The sequence below is a fragment of the Nyctereutes procyonoides genome, unplaced genomic scaffold (genome assembly GCF_905146905.1).
Source record: "Nyctereutes procyonoides isolate TBG_1078 unplaced genomic scaffold, NYPRO_anot_genome, whole genome shotgun sequence".
NCBI lineage: Eukaryota > Metazoa > Chordata > Mammalia > Carnivora > Canidae > Nyctereutes > Nyctereutes procyonoides.
The window spans coordinates 1,891,863-1,909,411 of record NW_026575132.1 but is presented as its reverse complement, the minus strand read 5'-3'; the positions used below and the strand labels follow the sequence as shown (position 1 = coordinate 1,909,411).

The window sequence follows — 17,549 nt, the reverse complement described above, 5'->3', positions numbered from 1 at the left end:
GAGGCCTAGGAACGTCCCACACTCTCCGATTACTCCCACCACCCAACCAACAGCAGTTCTCTTCAAGCTGGGGTGCTGGGCCCCCGAGAGAGAACAGGAGGTGGGGTGGGGAAGGCAGCACGACCATGTGTTTGGGGGACACCCCCAAACTCCCAGGCTCTTCCCACTGCACTAGAAATCCTGCCACACACCTTGCGAGCCCTGGCGCCTGCGGCCCCTCATTTCACATGGGTCCCTTCATCGTGATGACAAACAGGTGTCTGATGGTACTTGTCCCATCACCTTCCAACATGCCACATGTGGCCCTTCAGGACATGAAGAATACTCTCAAAGCAGGTCAGAGCCACATACGACCAGTCTCATGTTTGGCACTCTTTGAACAAATGCTCATAGGAAATGGGATAAAACAGTGATGGCTAGAAGATTCAGCAGACGACACACATCAAAATAAAGAATAATATTCATGGGGCACCTGGGGGGCTCAGTGTTGAGCGTCTGCCTTTGGCTCAGGTCATGACCTCAGGTCCACCTCGGTCCTGGGATCGAGTCCCACATCGGGCTCCCTGCATGGAGCCTGCTTTTCCCTCTGCCTGTGTCTCTGCCTTGCTCTCTCTCATGAATAAATAAATATATAAAATCTTTATTTAAAAAAAAAGGGCAACATTCACATGTGCACAGTGTGGAAAGGAATGTTGGTCAATATGCTGATAGGATCAGTGATTGCTATCACATTCAAATACGAAGCATAATATGACGCGTGTGTAAAAGGAAAGGTGCAAAGGCGAAGCAGGAAGCGAACTGTCCCTGACCTCCTGCTATGAATTTGGTGCTTTTCATGCGTTATCATATTCAACCCCAAACACCTCCCTGGAGGTTGGTTTTATAATCCCTATTTTATAGATGAGAAAATGACGCTCACATCGCACTGTTACTAAGGGACAGAGCCAGAATTCAAAGCTTCAGGTGACTAAGACACCGTCTTACACTGCCTGTAACTTTCTAGCAAAAGGAATGCAAAATCCATAAACATTAGGAAAGGCTGTACTTTACATAAAATATATAGCTTCACCTAAGCAACTCAATCACAAAATGAGAAGTCTTTTTTATTACAGAGCAGTGGAAGGTTTTAGCGCCTAACATGCTTCGTCTATTGCTCCAGAGCCTCCTATTTCTTTATGACTTTTCTTGTAGGTCATAAGCTTCCAGGTAGAAAAGTAATCAGGGAAAAGGCTTGCCCCCAAATAATTTACTAACGCTTGAAACCATTCCCTATTCCTTTTTAAAAAAAATATTTTTAACATATTTTTTTTATTTTTTTAAAGATGTATTTATTTATAATAGACATAGAGAGAGAGAGAGAGAGACAGGAGGAGGAAGAAGCAGGCTCTATGCCAGGAGCACGACGCGGGACTCGATCAGGGGACTCCAGGATCGCGCTCTGGGTCAAAGGCAGGTGCTAAACCGCTGAGCCACCCAGAGATCCCCACCATTCCCTATTCTATTTATTTTTAATGGGCACGCACCAATGCAATCTAAGAGTAGGAAGCCCTATCGAATGGCTATTCGAAATACAGAACATAAATTTACTATAAAGACTTGCCACCTGATCATTTTAATTTACTGAATGGTGCCCTGAATTAGTCAAAGCAAACACTGGCTCAGCCTCCTCTTGGCTTGACGTGATTGTGCCACCACTGAGTCTAGAAGATTTAGTAAAGAAGAGTGTGGGACATGCCGAATGTTCAGTAGAGGAGAGAGTGTAAGTCTCCATGTATCCCAATGCAGTTTCCCTGCAGCGCATTTCCCCCTCAAAATATACATTTAAGTTCACATTAAATTTGATACAAACTTAAGTTTTAGGGGAAGAGCTAAACCTATTAAACCATTCTAAAGGAGAAAACCAGCAGACAGGGGCAGAGAAACTCTGGAATCCAAACTTCCCCACCTGCCCCCACCATGCCACTGCCACCTGACTATTAGCAGAACCAGGCTGTCACTCAGGGGCTTTCCTACTTTTGACTCATCACCAGCTAGTCTACGACACGTACATGTGCCCGTGCACAGCAGAGGCCAACCTCCCCCCAAGTACAAGACATAAAAGGAGTAAAACGTGCATGTTTGCATCCACTGGAGAAGGAAGTCTTTCAATTGGCAAAGGAATAGTAAGATAAGAAGTAGTTGGGGGGAAAATCACATTACTTTAGAACATAACAGATGAAAGATTAGATAGTATGATCAGATTTATTTTATGTAGAGTCTCCCTTCCTGAAAAATAGAACAGTCCAAGTCCAAGGCTTAAGGAATAATCAGCTTGGTCTCAGTTTTGCCAAGAAGACCAGTGATGATGGAAGGCCCATGATGCACAACACTGACCGACCCCCAGAGATCCTGTGTTCCTCTCCAGTTGCTCAAAGATAGATATTATGAAGAAAGTATTTATGGGCACTTAGGCTTTTCTAATCAATTTACGCTCTTGTATCGCTGCTTTTAGCAATAATGATGGGCCTACAATCTTTTTTTTTAATATACAAAAACATTTTATCTTTAAAATTGTTTTATATTTAAATTCAATTAATTGACATATAATATTAGTTTCAGAGATAGTGGTTAGTGATTGATCAGTCTCCTACAATACCCAGTGCTCACTGCATCACGTGGATGGGTGTGCAATCTAGGTAACCAGTGAGTTAGTGAGCATACCCAAAGGTAGTTTCTGTGGAAAATGGACTATGAGCTTAAGTCTGCTCATGGATTACAGTATACATTCTAAAGTCAACCCTCCACTTTTTCTGGAAACATACAATAAAACCCTCCAAGCTGATAATCAGGAAGTTTCACTAATGGGGCGAAGGTCTTCTTACAAATTGTTCCCTGCATGTGTGTATTATGGTGAATGAGAGCGCAAGTAAGCGGGGGCATCACACGGAGCTCCACCGCAGGCCGCAGGCCTTGAGACATGTGAACCACTGGGTGTGCCATGACATTAAAATTGTTCCTTACCGCCACCTCCACGGCGGCATTAGAAATTTTAAGAAATCACCTTCAAGTTTTACTCAAAAATCAGTAACCTGAAGTTATAAAATCAACACTAAAGACAGCTGGACCGGTTCCATGAGCAGCTCTGAAAAGGTGTCTGGTGTCTGCACATGAAACATTACATTAGCTGGGGCTTTAAAACACCAGGAAAACTTAGCTTATTATCTACCTAATGGACTACAGAGTTAATTAATTAATTAATTTATTTATTTTATTTGGATCTCTTTATATACTTATACCAGCTATGTATTTTCACAATAGATTCCTAACACAAATTTAATGTTTACCTAATAATTAAAAATTCACTCATGTATGTACATATCTGAATCTAAAACTCCATACTCAACCCTGAAATAAAATTAATGGAATATAGCCTATAGGATCATATCATTAGATATGCTATCCTAATTAATTTAGATATGTTTAACATCTGACTTCTTCTGTATTTGCATATAATCTTGTTTCCTCATAAACATATAGTCTTTTTTCACGGTAGACATGTTTTTGTAATACAACAGCCACCAAGAGTAAAATCGAGACAAAGGAAAGCATCGACTTTTATGCGAAGCCATCCATTACAGAGTAACAGAATTACTACTTGAAATTTGTTTTATTGCTATGGATACTTAACAACCAGTGGGGTGGATTATTTCTATCTTCTGAATATTGAAGTGCTCTGAATACTGAAGTGCAAAGAAAGCCCAGCCTTGCATTATAAACTAGATAATGTATTGTCTTGGTTTTTGGTGAATTTTGATCTTAAAGACGACAGGTTAAAAACAGATGAATTTCTGATTGATGAATTTACTGATGACTATTCACTAGCTGTTGAGAACTGACTCATGTACGGTAGTCTCCAATTCAACCTCAATATTTTCAGAAAACAAAGCAGTGCAGAGTTTCCTTTAGGAAGTATTCTAATAGGCAGCTCTGCTCCTTTTTTTTAAGATTTTATTTATTTATTCATGAGAGACACAGAGAGAGAGAGAGAGAGGCAGAGACACAGGCAGAGGGAGAAACAGACTCTGTGCAGGGAGCCTGATGTGGGACTTGATCCGGGAACTCCAAGATCACACCCTGGGCCGAAGGCAGGAGCTAAACCGCTAAGCCACCTGGGGATCCCAGCTCTGCTCCTAATCAGCAACTTGTCATCCATACTATCAAAGATACGATATAAAAGGAAAAACAAAGCTATAAATCTCAAACCATTAAAACGAGTGAAACTATATTCCATATCCTACAAATGGCATGGATGTGCCATATATATATGAACATGTCATGAGATAGCACGTAAGTGTGAGCCAACTGTACCATAAATTCAAAAGAAATATAGAAATATAGAATAGGAAGTCAGAGATTTGCTCCATCCCCATCTTCCCTGTGAGTGGGGTGGTTGTTTCCTCCTGCTCTGCAGATTCCTTGTGGGAAGATCTCCTTAGACTAACCACAGCCTCTCTCAGCCCCTTAGTCACTCTTCACAGGGGTAAGAGGAAGCACAGCTCTGAGTAGTGAGGTTACAGAGGGCAAGGAGCATGCATCTGCAGCTCAGGCCTCTAGTTCCCCACGCTGCATTCACATTCAGCTCGACTCGCCAGCACTAAGACGACCGGGGGCAACCAATGCACACAAGGAGAGGTAAGAGGCTGCTTACAGCTGTCAATGCCTGCCTCACTGCCAAGGGGCCAGAGGACTACCTGCACACCTGCTTGGGCGAGAAACCAAAAGCCACTTTCTTCAACCTTGGCGTCTAACAGCAATGAAGCTGCTTCCTCTCCAGCTTGATTCCTGTGCCTATATCTCATGATTCCAAACTGGGTGGGGGAAAGTCGATCATTAGACCTCTGAATCAGTTAGTTTTTCCCGTGTAACAAATTGTCCCAAAACTTAACAGCTTAGAACATCATTTATTAGTTCCTGAGTCTGAGCGTCAGCCTTGTAGTTCTGGTCTGAGCCAGCTCAGCTGATCTCTCTTGGGCTTGCCCATCGGCTTGGCAGTCTGCTGCAGCTGGCTGATCTAAAGGTGCCCTCACTCTTATGTCCGGTGGTTCATTCCATATGGTCTCTCACCATCCAGCAGACCAGCCCAGGTTCATTCACATGGTGGTAATGAGAGCATTCCCAAGAAGAGCGTGAGGACAAGCTCCAATATGTAACCAATTTTCACGTCTCTGGTTGTGCCATGTTTACTAATTGTTCTTTTAACCAAAATAAATCTCATGCATTCATTTGGGGAATATAAAAAATAGTGAAAGGCAATAAAGGGGAAGGAGAAAAAAATGAGTGGGAAATATCAGAAAGGGAGACAGAACATGAAAGACTCCTAACTCTGGGAAATGAACTAGGGGTGGTGGAGGGGGAGGTGGGCGGGGGGTGGGGGTGACTGGGTGATGGGCACTGAGAGGGGCACTTGATGGGATGAGCACTGGGTGTTATTCTATATGTTGGCAAATTGAACACCAATAAAAAATAAATTTATTTAAAAAAATAAAAATAAAAAAATAAAAATAAATAAATAAAAAATAAAAATAATAAAAAAAATAAACAACAACAACAACAAACAAAATAAATCTCATGGCCAAACTCTGAGTCATTGAGAGAGAGAACTACCCAACAGTATAGATACAAGGTGAGAAATTATTGTGATCCTTTTTTTAAAAATTTTATTTATTTATTTGAGAAACAGAGTGAGAGAGAGAGAGTACAAGCAGGGTGAGGGACAGAAGGAGAGACAGACTCCCTGATGAGCAGGAAGTGCGATGTGGGGCTCGATCCTGGGACTCCAAGATCATGAACTGACCCAAAGGCATATGCTTAATCGACTGGGCCACCCAGGCGACCCTCTTGTGACCATTTCTGAAAACAGTCTATCAGATTAAGGCTGCTTACAACAAAATGATCACAAATTATTTGACATTCTTCCCATTGAGAGATGGAATCTACATGCCCCACCCCTGACTCTGGGCAAGTGTGTGCCAACTTTGACTTAATAGAATACAGCAGAAGTGACACCGTCTGATCTCCCAAGCTCCTGGAGGCTTCCTCTTGGTTCTCTGTTAGGAGGCTTCCTCTTAGAACACTCTCTCTCAGAACCTAGCCATCTGGGAGAAACCCTAACCACACGAGGCCACATGTAGGTGGCTTTGGTCAATAGTCTCAACACACACCTTCAATCATCCTAATCCAGGAGCCTGATAAGTGACATATGATTAAGCTTCCAGGAGACTCCAGCTTCCATTCATGCAAGTCACCCCCAACCATACGTCTTCCCTACTGAAGCCCCATACACCACGGAGACAAGCCAACCCTACAGTGCCCCATCTGAATTCTTGACTCACAGTGTCCAACAGCATATAAGAGGGCCACTGTTTTACCCTACTAAGTTTGGGTGGTTTATTAACAATAAGTGGACCATACACTAATTAATTTCAACATTTGCTCTCCTTCATAATTCACAAGATATTATTTCTTTCAAGCTAAAAAGGGAAGGCGGAGACAGATGAAGTTTGAACACCAATAATTTTGTTGCCTTTCTGGAATTTAGAAAAAGCATTTAAAATGATTAGCATAGAATGTTCAGATATATGAATTAACAAAGTCATGGGGATGTACTGTACGGAGCATCAACTATAGTTAATAATACTCTGCTGCACATATTTGAAAGTTGCTAAGGAGTAGACCTTAAAAGTTCTCATTACAAGAAAAAAAAAGTGCTTCTATAACTATGTACGGTTAACAGATGTTAACTAGACTTACTGTGCTGATCATTTGGCAATATATACAAATATGAAATCGTGATGTTGTACGGCTGAAACTCACAATGTTGTATATCAATTACACCTCAATAAAAAGTTGTTTTAAATATTCAGATAAAATCATCCCATAAAGCAGGAATTCTATTTCTCAACAAATTTTTCCATGTCAGAGCTGTGTCACTTTTTATTCATTGTGTACTTGTATAGTTATTAATTGATTCAAGAAATATGTTTCAAAAAAATTAAAAAAAAAGAAATATGTTTCAGGTGTCAGACACTATTTTTGTTGCTATCATTCAGCAATGAACCTACAAACTAAACGTCCATCCTTTATGGACATATATTTGGCTACCGGCTAGAGACCGTAAGCACGTAAGTACAGAATAATGAAAAAAAGCAAACATTTAATTCAGTGTTTACTGGGTGCCAGGCACTGTTACAAGCACATAGATGTTAAACAAATAATTTATACCTTTTCATAACCTGTAAGATCAGTACCATGATTATCTCATTTCAAAGGTGAAAAAAATGGAGGCACAGAAAAATAAGTAACTAGCGGTCTTATTGTTTACATATTAGAAAACACATGAGAAGAGTTGCCTAAGTAGCCTCATAGGCATGCCTCAAATAATGAAGCAGAGAAAGGTAGGGCCTGCCTATATATAACCAATTCCATCCTCATCTCAGCATTTACTGAGCACCTACTGTGTGTCAGGTATTACACTAGCTCTTGATACACTACTGTGAACAGGAAAGCCATATACCTTCTTGCTTACATTATAAGGACAGGTACATATGCACAGCGTATCTGTCTCTGTGCCATTCTTCTTTTAGGAGATAAGTTCCTAGAGGCTTGCACCATATTTCCTCCACAGTGAAAACTACCATCAAGTGCCACAGCTATAAGAAAAGTACCCGCAACAGGTTTCCAAAAGCTTCTAGTTCATAACACTAGGCCTACAATCCTCAAATACAAACACGCACTTCCTGTGAGGCTTATAAGCCTTAACAAAACAGCAAAAATATCATCTCACAGAAGCCAAGGTGTGCCAGATGTGCTTCCCGTAGTATCTCCTCTACTGAGCCACGCGTGCACTTCTCTTCCTGCAATACCCCAGACCTAGAGATACTAACCTCAGAGGCACCTGGTTTTCAGGTGAGTTCAAGACTGGTTTTTGAGTACATCTCTTTCAGAAAGAGAGTAAGTCACTGGGCTTTCTCTTCCACACCCTGGGAACCCAGCTGGCTTGAGTCATTGTGTGATTTCTTCCAGGCAATCAGTACAAGCGACAATGCCCTACACTGTTACTACATGGCTGCTGGAAATCGAGGCAGAGTCGTTTCCACAAAACAGCAAATCCTTTTTTCTTTTCTGGACTCCCAGAAGCTAACTTGTGGCAGCCTGGAGAGAACCAAAATGGGTTTGCCCATTGCTTTAACACCCCTGAAGCCAGCAGGCAGCAGCTCCCACTGACCACCTATGAGTCAGTCCTGTACCTACACGGTGAAATTTCCTGCTCTTACCGCGAACATATTCCTTTCCTTTCCAGAGCAAAGGGTAACTCTAAAATACAGGGTGTTCCCACTACCACAAATTTCCATATAATTTCATTGTGGGAACAAATGGTAACGAACACCACATGAAATCCATTCATGATGATATATTAATCTTAACTGGAAAAGAACTGAGTGTCTAATATTTATTCTCCATGGATACTGCAAGAATGAGTTAGGGGGCAGGAAGACATTTCTGTTTGGAACTTCAACTTCAAAATGTAAAACCTAGGTTATTTTCTAATGCTTACAATAAAGTAATCCTTAAATATTTTCCTAGAGTCCTTAAAAGAAATTTTATTCAATCATTCCACAATGTTTAGATGTATTACCCCCATTTTAAAAATAGTGTATTCATAATGAGAGTTAATCCGTCTTATAAAAAGTGCTAATAATTTATGAATATCTTTCAGAATAAAAGTTAATCCTTCCTTAAAATAGTGGTCTTCAAACTGAGGCCGATCTTCTCCCTCACAGCTATCATTAGCTGCCACACATCATGCAAGGAGCTTGGCACCATAGTCATCAGTGCTTCTGGTTACATCTCACGTGGTTTGCAGACTTTCTTTTGCTTCCATATTTGACACATAATGTAAGTACCACTATCCCAGCCAATTTCATTTCATAGTAAAACTCTCTCTTCAAATGTTTCTCTAACAATTAGATTTTTTTAGAAATACGGTCAATCCCCATGCATGGCACACAAAAATGGAAACTAAAGTGGAAAATTAAACTATTTAAAAACTACAGAATAGCAGAAATGGGGAGAATCATAAAATTCATCCAGTTCAGTCCCATTGTTTCAAAGATGAGGAAACTCTAGCCCTACGTTTCCTTATGAATTGTGTCTTAAAAACTTTAAAAAAAATGGGGATCCCTGGGTGGCGCAGCGGTTTAGCGCCTGCCTTTGGCCCAGGACGCGATCCTGGAGACCCGGGATCGAATCCCACGTCGGGCTCTCGGTGCATGGAGCCTGCTCCTCCCTCTGCCTGTGTCTCTGCCTCTCTCTCTCTCTCACTGTGTGCCTATCATAAATAAATAAAAAAAAATTTAAAAAAAAAAACTTTAAAAAAAATCAGCTGCATACTTTCCTCAAATCCCTTAGAATGCTGATTTCCAAATGGTGGCCCTCTGGCTCTGGAGCCCATCAGCAAAGATCTCAGGGGCCCCGGGGCTCGAGGGGTTCTAAATATTCCTCATCAACCAGGTCAGATCTTGTTTTCTCTATTTCCTATTTGGGGTTCAGCATAAAATTTCATTTGAAGAAGGAATGCCACTGTTACAACAAGTCTAATGAGTGTTGCTTTGATTCTTGAGTCAATTTATTACTATTTTTCTAGTGGAAACTTAGATTTTTTTCAATCCCAGTAGCACCACTGGGTGGTGAGGAGGCCAGTGGCGATGGAAGGTTCAGTGGTGTGGCCTCAAAATCACAGGAGGATCCAAGAGGATAACCAGGCTGTGGCTCCAGGAGGAAGTACACAAACCCTAGGTTGTCATCTTCGATCTTCCAAACAAATCAACTACAGTATCAATATGAGCAGAAATGTCAGCTCAGGCTGTGCGTGCTGCGGGCCCAAAGTATTTTTGACAGGGCTATATTTACAAATACTGACCATCATGCCCACTTTAGAAAACCCTGGACCTGGGGCTTTAAGCAGACTCACCTGACATTGTTCATTTTTTCACCTTTGAAGAGGAGATTTCATTCACTTCCATAATCACCGATCATGATTAAAGGAGGCTAAGAAATCCGTATTTCTACCTACCAGGTTTATCAGATTTCACTTATGTAAATACACAAAGACAAGCAAAATTTCCCACAATAAAATGTGAAGTACAAGTCCAATAAATAAATAAATAAATAAATAAATAAATAAATAAATAAATAAATAAATAAAAAAGTCCACTCACTTTATTAAATGTTACCCAAAAAGTTACTAAAAAACTTATTAAACTAAAATCAATTATTCATATATTTTATTTATTTCATATTTTATTTTGAATCATAAAATAATTTTGTTAGTGAAAATAACCCCTGGAGGATCCTTTATTTATGAACTGACTTAAAGTCCTAGAGAATACAAAATACAGTTGGAATAATTCTTATTAGTTTAGCAAAATTTTAAAGATTTTCAAAGTAAAGACTTTTAAGTTCTCTAAAAAAGATTTAGGAGGGGCGCCTGGGTGGCTCAGTTGGTTAAGCATCCGACTCTTGATTTCGGTTCAGGTCACAACCTCAGGGTCACGAGATCGATCCCACATTGGGCTCTGTGCTAAGTATGGAGACTGCTTGGGATTCTCTCTTTCTCCCCTTCCCCCTATGCACACACACGCTCTCTCTCTGTCTCTCTCTCTCTCAAAAAAAAAATGATTTAGGAATTATAAAATAATCTGAAATCAGAGTCTAACACATAGTCTGCAACACACTAAGGAAAAGAAATTGTAGTCTTATGTCTATCTCTTAAAGACCTGTGTATCTATAATATTCTAATATATGTATTGCTATTCTGAACTTTTGTAAAAGAATCCGAGGAAAATACTCACAGTTACTTATCACTCCTCCCAGCGGATCGCCTTTAAAATCAAATTCAATATCCATGTATTTGCCCTGCCAAAGAAAGACTTGGTGAGTTTTCAAGTTTACCTCAAAATATTCTATCAACGTATCTTCTTAGAGAACAGCATGCTGAGCCCTTTACATATTTGCTTAAATGTAATTAATACACAATTCATGTACCCATGAGGCAAAACAGTACACCTCCATAAATAATTCATACTAAATACCACATTAGCTCAAAGTTAACATATCATGTTGCTAATTTAAGAATAGATCTTCTTACCCAGCATGTGACTTTTTCATTTCAGATGGGTTTCAAAGGTCTGCAGTGTGTATTTAAGAATAAAAACTGGGAAAAAGTAAGTGCTCCTTGTATACGCACTAGTTGGGAATATAAATTATTTCATTTTTATAAGCAAAACGTGTTTTAAGCCATGGCTAGAAACTCCAAGTATATTGGACAGTGGATGAAATGGGACACATAAAGTTGTTTTTATATCTACTCAAACCAAATGCATGACCAATCAAAGACTGATCTTTATTACTCTCTTTGGCTTTTGATCTAGATTATATATATATATATATATATATATATATATATATATATATATATATAGTATGTTATCTCCCAGGTTCCTATTACATTTTATAGATGGTATCTTAAACACACAGAGACACACATGGAGTTTCATACTGTGATTTTTGAAGAATTCATCTATAAGTGTCTAGTTAAAGAGTAACAAGCCTAACAGAATAACCCTGACAGCTGGTTTTTGTTTGGAAAAGGGTGCGTTGGTCTAGTAAGTGGTCTTTGCTTTTGTATCATGTTCTATTTTAGTAATAGTCACATAGATGGCTTCTAAATAATTCTCCCCAAGAATGACTACTTTAAATCCTTCTATTTTCAAAATAATGGTAGGGGCTCAGAAACATGATCACACACACTCAGTCAACAATGCGATCTGTGACTTTGTATTAGCTTACACATGCTCCCTCGCCTTTGCTTTCCTCCTTGTCAAGGGCCACCTGTCCCTTTTAAGTTTTCTCTTATTCATTAAGCAAATGTCTATCAAGCATTTCCTAGATACTAACTGTAGGCACAAAGGAAACTAGGGCACAGTTCCTGCCCTCAGGGAACTTACAGCCTGAGAATTCAGACAGGCAGACAGGACACTACTGTTTATGGAGATAGATCCTACAGGAGGTCGGGGCGCTGTGCACGAAGAACAGGCAACAAAGGCTGAGGTCTGCCCTAGCTTAACTGAGAAGTATCAGGGCTAAGTCAGGCAGCGAGGAGGCGAGAGAGCAGGAAGGAGCAGCCATAAGAACAGGCGTCCATGAGGCTGGTGAGGTGACAGCAAGAGCAGAGCAGCTGCAAAGGAGGCAAGAAAGAGATGCTCCACAGGACAGTCAGAGGCTGACCACAGGAAAGGAGATGATTTTGGTGGAAGGTGGTTCCTGGACACAGCAAGTGGCCAGATCAAGAGCACCAGGTGGAGGGATGAGTGAAAGGCGGGAGTTGAGAACTGCCCAGTGTGATGGGAGGGTGTCTATACAGATCTGGGGATGGGGAGGCACCACAGCTGAGGACCTGGAGGAGGAGGAGGACGAGGACGAGGATGAAGACGACAGGGATTTCCATGAAGTAAGCAAAGTGTCATCAATTGAGAGGAACGGATGGGGGTTTGAAGACTACACTAAACCCCATGTGGAGTGGAAAAGGCAGCTGACCAGGAATAAGCTAACTGCACTGAGAACACAGACCATCTTGGAAAGGCATTGGTCCCATGAGCTTGTGATGAGTTAGTCTACTCAGAGAAAACCAAGGCCTGCCCACTGCCAAGGAAAGAAAGTCCACCCCCCTGGACCTGATACTCCAAGCCCTCCAGCTGGGGGCCCAACCCCTCTTTCCCGACCTTCCCATGGCTCCTCTCACAGACCCTCTCATCCAGCCACAATCTTGATGAAAGCAGGTCCACTCGGTCTCTCTCCTCAACTTCCCCACGGGGTACTGCTGGCTCTTCCCGCTTTCTACTCAGTGGGGGTACATTTCAATCTTGGGGCCCCACTCAGAACGGTGCCCTGCCCCCAGACTCCGCCAGCTTCTCTATTCGGAACTTCCAGTAATGTCTTGGGAACTTACTCATGAGAAACTTACTGTTTTATGTGCTGTGTTATAATTACTTTTAGACACGTCCATTTTTTTCCGACTAGTCTATAGGTATTCATTCGGGACACCTGGATGGCTCAGCTGGTTAAGCATCTGCCTTAGGCTCAGGTCATGATCCGGGGGTCCTGTCATGATCCGGGGGTCCTGGGATCAAGCCCCACATTGGGTTCCCTGCTCAGCGGGGAGCCTGCTTCTCCCCTTCCTCACTGCTCATGCTCTCTCTCTCAGTGTCTCTGTTTCTCTTCAAATAAAAACATAAAATCTTAAAAAAAAAACTATTCATTCATCAATGTTTTCTGAGTATCTACTATGACATCAGGCACTGTTGTGGTACTAGGGCCAAACATGGTGGACAAGAAGGCCGAGCTACTGGCTCCCATGGCTTCCACACTCTAAGGTCCATTATCAGAGAGAAACAGAGAAAGTGCACACAATAATTCCAGAGACTAATGAATGCCCGAAAAATAAAAGCACAATGAAGTCAGAGTCTAGAAAAGACATCATGAAGTGACATCTGAGTTGAGACCTAAATGATATAAAGCAGTGTCCATGCAGAGATCTGGACCCAGAGCACATCATGCAGAAGGACCAGCAACTGCAAGGATCTAAGGCAAGAAGGTGCTCAGCACTCCTGCCCGTCACAAAGGCCAAGGCCAGGCAGTAAGGGCAGGGTGCAGCAGGCCCCAGCTCATGCATGCAGGCATGGAAGGCTCCCAGAGGAGCCTGTACTGCACTCCAGGTGCAAGGAGGAGTCACGGAGGGCTTTCAGCAGAGCAGTGATGAGACTTAAATTTGTAAAGATCACTCTGGATGCCAGTAGGGAAATGTCTATCAGCTGCAAGAGGAGATGCAGGGAGACCTATGCTTAACTATTTAAAAAAAAAAACCAAAAAACAAAAAACAAACCCAGAGGTTTCAAACAAATGAATACATTGCACAGGGTTTGGCTGTGTGTGTGTGTGTGTTTTTGTTTGTTTGTTTGTTTGTTTTGTTGTGTTGTGTTTTTTAATTCTTACTGAATGAAAGGGTTGGTAATAGAGTTTTCCTGACCCTATGCATCCTCCCCTACAGTGCCTAGCTTGGTTCTCCCCATTATAGCAGATGCTCAACTATTACTCCTCCTCCTTCCCCCTGGTGGACAACAGTGATTTCCAAAGACTTAAAATGTGTCTTTTCAAAAACAGCGGAGGTCACTTTCTTAATAGAAGTTCAATACATCACACCAGAGGTACTTCGGGGGTTGGAGTACTATGGGGCACCTCCATGGGAACACTGGTCTAGTAAGTCAGCTGCACTGAGCATGCATAACTACCCCACTGCACACTCTACCACATTTCTCAGTGAAGAGATCAAGAAGTTCATCAAACACAGTCAAAGGAAATGCAATTTCCCCAGAGTACAAATGTTTAACGCATAACTCACTGTTACGTGTGTGTGTATATAATGACTTTAAATATAGCAGAGTCCTATCAAAATATAATGTGGATTTGAGTATATTACTGCTCAAGTCTCAGACTACAAAGCAGGGAAGTTACTAAAAACTGGACATGAAATGATTTAGTCTACAATCAAGTATTAATCTCATAGCCTAATACCCATGTTATAATAGGATTTCTCTGAAGTTACTTATTAAACTAAATCACCTGCCAAGCCTTTCACTAGATTTCAGACATCACAAAGTAGTAATGACTCTTGAGGTGATATGGTTTTCTGCATTTTTATAGTCTACAGACTAAATATATTTAGCAACTTTTTTTAAAGAGTTATGTGTATAATTTGCAAACAGCAAAAAAAGGAAAATCTCCATAAAGGAGCTTGATCTCTTGGAATTACTTCTATCTGCCCACACTTTGCTTCTAAGTCTATTTATATAATGAGATTAGCCATGTTACCACAACAGGAAAAGGCATGGCTCGAATCAGCTATAACCACGTAAGGGGCTAATCCAATGGAAATAATTCACAGCCTGGAATTAGGCACCTCAGCCTTCCACTTTCAAGCTACCAAAACTACCTCTACCTGAGGTCACTGTCTTGCCTTAAGCATTGGATAACTCTAACAAGAAAAAAAGCAAAAGAAAAAGAGACTAAAAGAAGTGGGGAAAATGGGCTGGAAGGGTCTCTGGCAGAGAGGCATAAAAATCATCCAAAAGGGTCCCATGCACTTGATGGGATGAGCACTGGGTGATATGCTATATGATGGCAAATTGAACTCCAATTTAAAAAAAAAAAAAGGGGTCCCATGTAACATATATGAAAAGAGGGCTTATAAAGTAAATGACTTTTTATTATAAAATGTGTAAGACTGGTTAAACTATAGAAAAAAGGGGACAATTTCAAAATGTCACCATCACATTTGACGGACCCCCCCCCCCTGCTGCCACAGGGCAACGTCTGTGTCTCCATAGAGACCAAAAGAGGGACAGCGGGTGCTCAGCTGGAAAGAGCCCAGTGGGCTGCCGTGCACAGTGCACGCTGGGGAGGGCTGGTCAGGCGGGTGTGTATTGCTGCACTTAGCATTTTCCAACTCAACCAAACTCAAAACATCAATTAGCTGCAGTTTTTACCCTCCAGTCCTCCTCTCCACCTCCTGCCAGTAGTTATCAAATATGATGTCTTTACCTCTATAAAGCTTCAGCATACCCTTCCATCCTTCTCCGCCCCACTGAATAAAGGACAAAAGCTGTGGAGTGCACAAACCTGACACTCCGTTTATCCTTCCTTGTACTTAATCTGATTCTTAATTGTGATTTTTAAATACCAAAACTCCAATAAGGAAAGAGTTCTTCTAAAGAACCTCATCTAAATTGCCCATGGAAGTCTATGATAGATGACAAGAAAGTATGAAAGAAAATGCTGTCACTCCAAAAAGAATTAAAAAGAAAAATCCCAGAAAGAAAAAATAGTCCTCAAAGAACTTTCAGTGTCTGAACAGCAATGGTGTTCTTATTTTTCAAATGTGTATATTAAGGAATACTAAACATCTACTGGTTGTTTAAACATACATGAGCTAAATATTAGTGTTAACACTTATGCTTATACAAATACTTACAAATCTAGAAGAGTTGTCATTCCTTACAGTCTTGGCATTTCCAAAAGCTAGTAAGAAAGAAACAGATGCATGGGTGAAATTGACAGAAAAATAATTTCAAGCAGAAATTTAAAGCAAACGGAATATTTGACAGCTATAAATCCTAGAAAATACAACTGGTAGCAATGACATTTCTGACCAAACTTCCCTAGAAACATACTGAACACAAGTCTTAAGAAGTTGCTAAAACTTCCACATCTAATTATATGCTCACAGAAAAAAAGGAGTCATTCCTATGATTCATGGAATTTTTTCCAAATATTACTATAAATGTAATCTTGTCTAATTAAATACCTTTTACTGTTTCAGTTGAGTGGACAGATAGCAAGCAAGGCTTGTATTCTCCTCCACCATTATCGTCAGTTATTTCAGAGATAACTGCTTAATATCACCAAAGGCTTTGTAGAACTCGATGAGGTTTCCAGATGGAAAAAGGCACAAGAAACTTTATTTAACTAATTTTAAAATAAAGCTACTGAAATGTGATCACGTACATAACTGTGAAATAATAGAAAGAATAAGAGATTTGGAAACTAATATCATTTCCAAAAGGGCTAAAAATACTACATAGTTTCGTTAGTTCATATCCATCAGACCTAAGTGAAACTTTCCAGGAAGAAAGAAAACCAAATTGGCCCATAAGGCACAATCCAAGTTTATACCAAACTTAGCTGCCGTGAGAAGCCGAATCTCCCACAGGATCCCTTTTAAGAAAATGAGGCCATACAAGACCCACAGGTTGATGCCACCCCAGGCACAGAATGCTCCTGATCAATACAGGTGGTTCATAGTGTCATAAAGAAAAGGGCTGGTTTCACCAAGCTTGTACGCACAGTAGGGGCAAATTAATCTGGGCCAAGGTAATAGAGAATTAAGCTGAATCAAAATATAAGGCATATAAGCAGAGGGATCCCCGTCTGATGCTTTGGAAGAAGCCCAGCAATGTACCTCAAACCTCAATGTGCAAACTAGTCACCTAAGGATCTTGTTAAATGGGTCTGGAGATGGTCACAAAATCCTGCATTTCTCCCGGTACTCCCCACTCCATCCACCCCTGTTACCAGGATCCCCGGGCCCCCACTGCAGCTAATAAGGACTGAAGAGCATGCAGTGATGGGGCAACCAGAAAAATGAATCTTTAGGATTAAGAGGCCAGGCATCAAATCCATGGAAGCCTCCAAAACTTCATTAAATTAAACAGAGGGAAGATTAGAGTAACAAAAGCCCAAATGATTACCAAGGGCTAAAAGCTGATCCTAAGTCTGAAAGCAGTCACGTGATCAAGGCATGCCCATGTGTTTCAGTTGAGGTTCACCTGGGATAGTCAGTAGCCAAACCCGATGTGTTATATTTCGTGTTAGCTGGCTTTTTTATGTTTTTGATTTTT

General features: G+C 40.9%; 1 protein-coding gene across 7 annotated transcripts in view; it reads right to left on the bottom strand.

Annotated features, from left to right (window-relative positions):
* Positions 1-17,549, bottom strand: part of MYO1B (myosin IB) — a 172,870-nt gene that overhangs the window by 56,437 nt on the left and 98,884 nt on the right. For all 7 annotated transcript variants that reach the window (XM_055344996.1, XM_055344997.1, XM_055345000.1 and 4 more), the window contains 2 exons: positions 16,124-16,170; positions 10,890-10,953 (listed from right to left, as the gene is read on the bottom strand). In XM_055344996.1, coding sequence (XP_055200971.1) covers positions 10,890-10,953; positions 16,124-16,170 — 111 coding nt within the window. The remainder of the gene's footprint in view (positions 1-10,889; positions 10,954-16,123; positions 16,171-17,549) is intronic.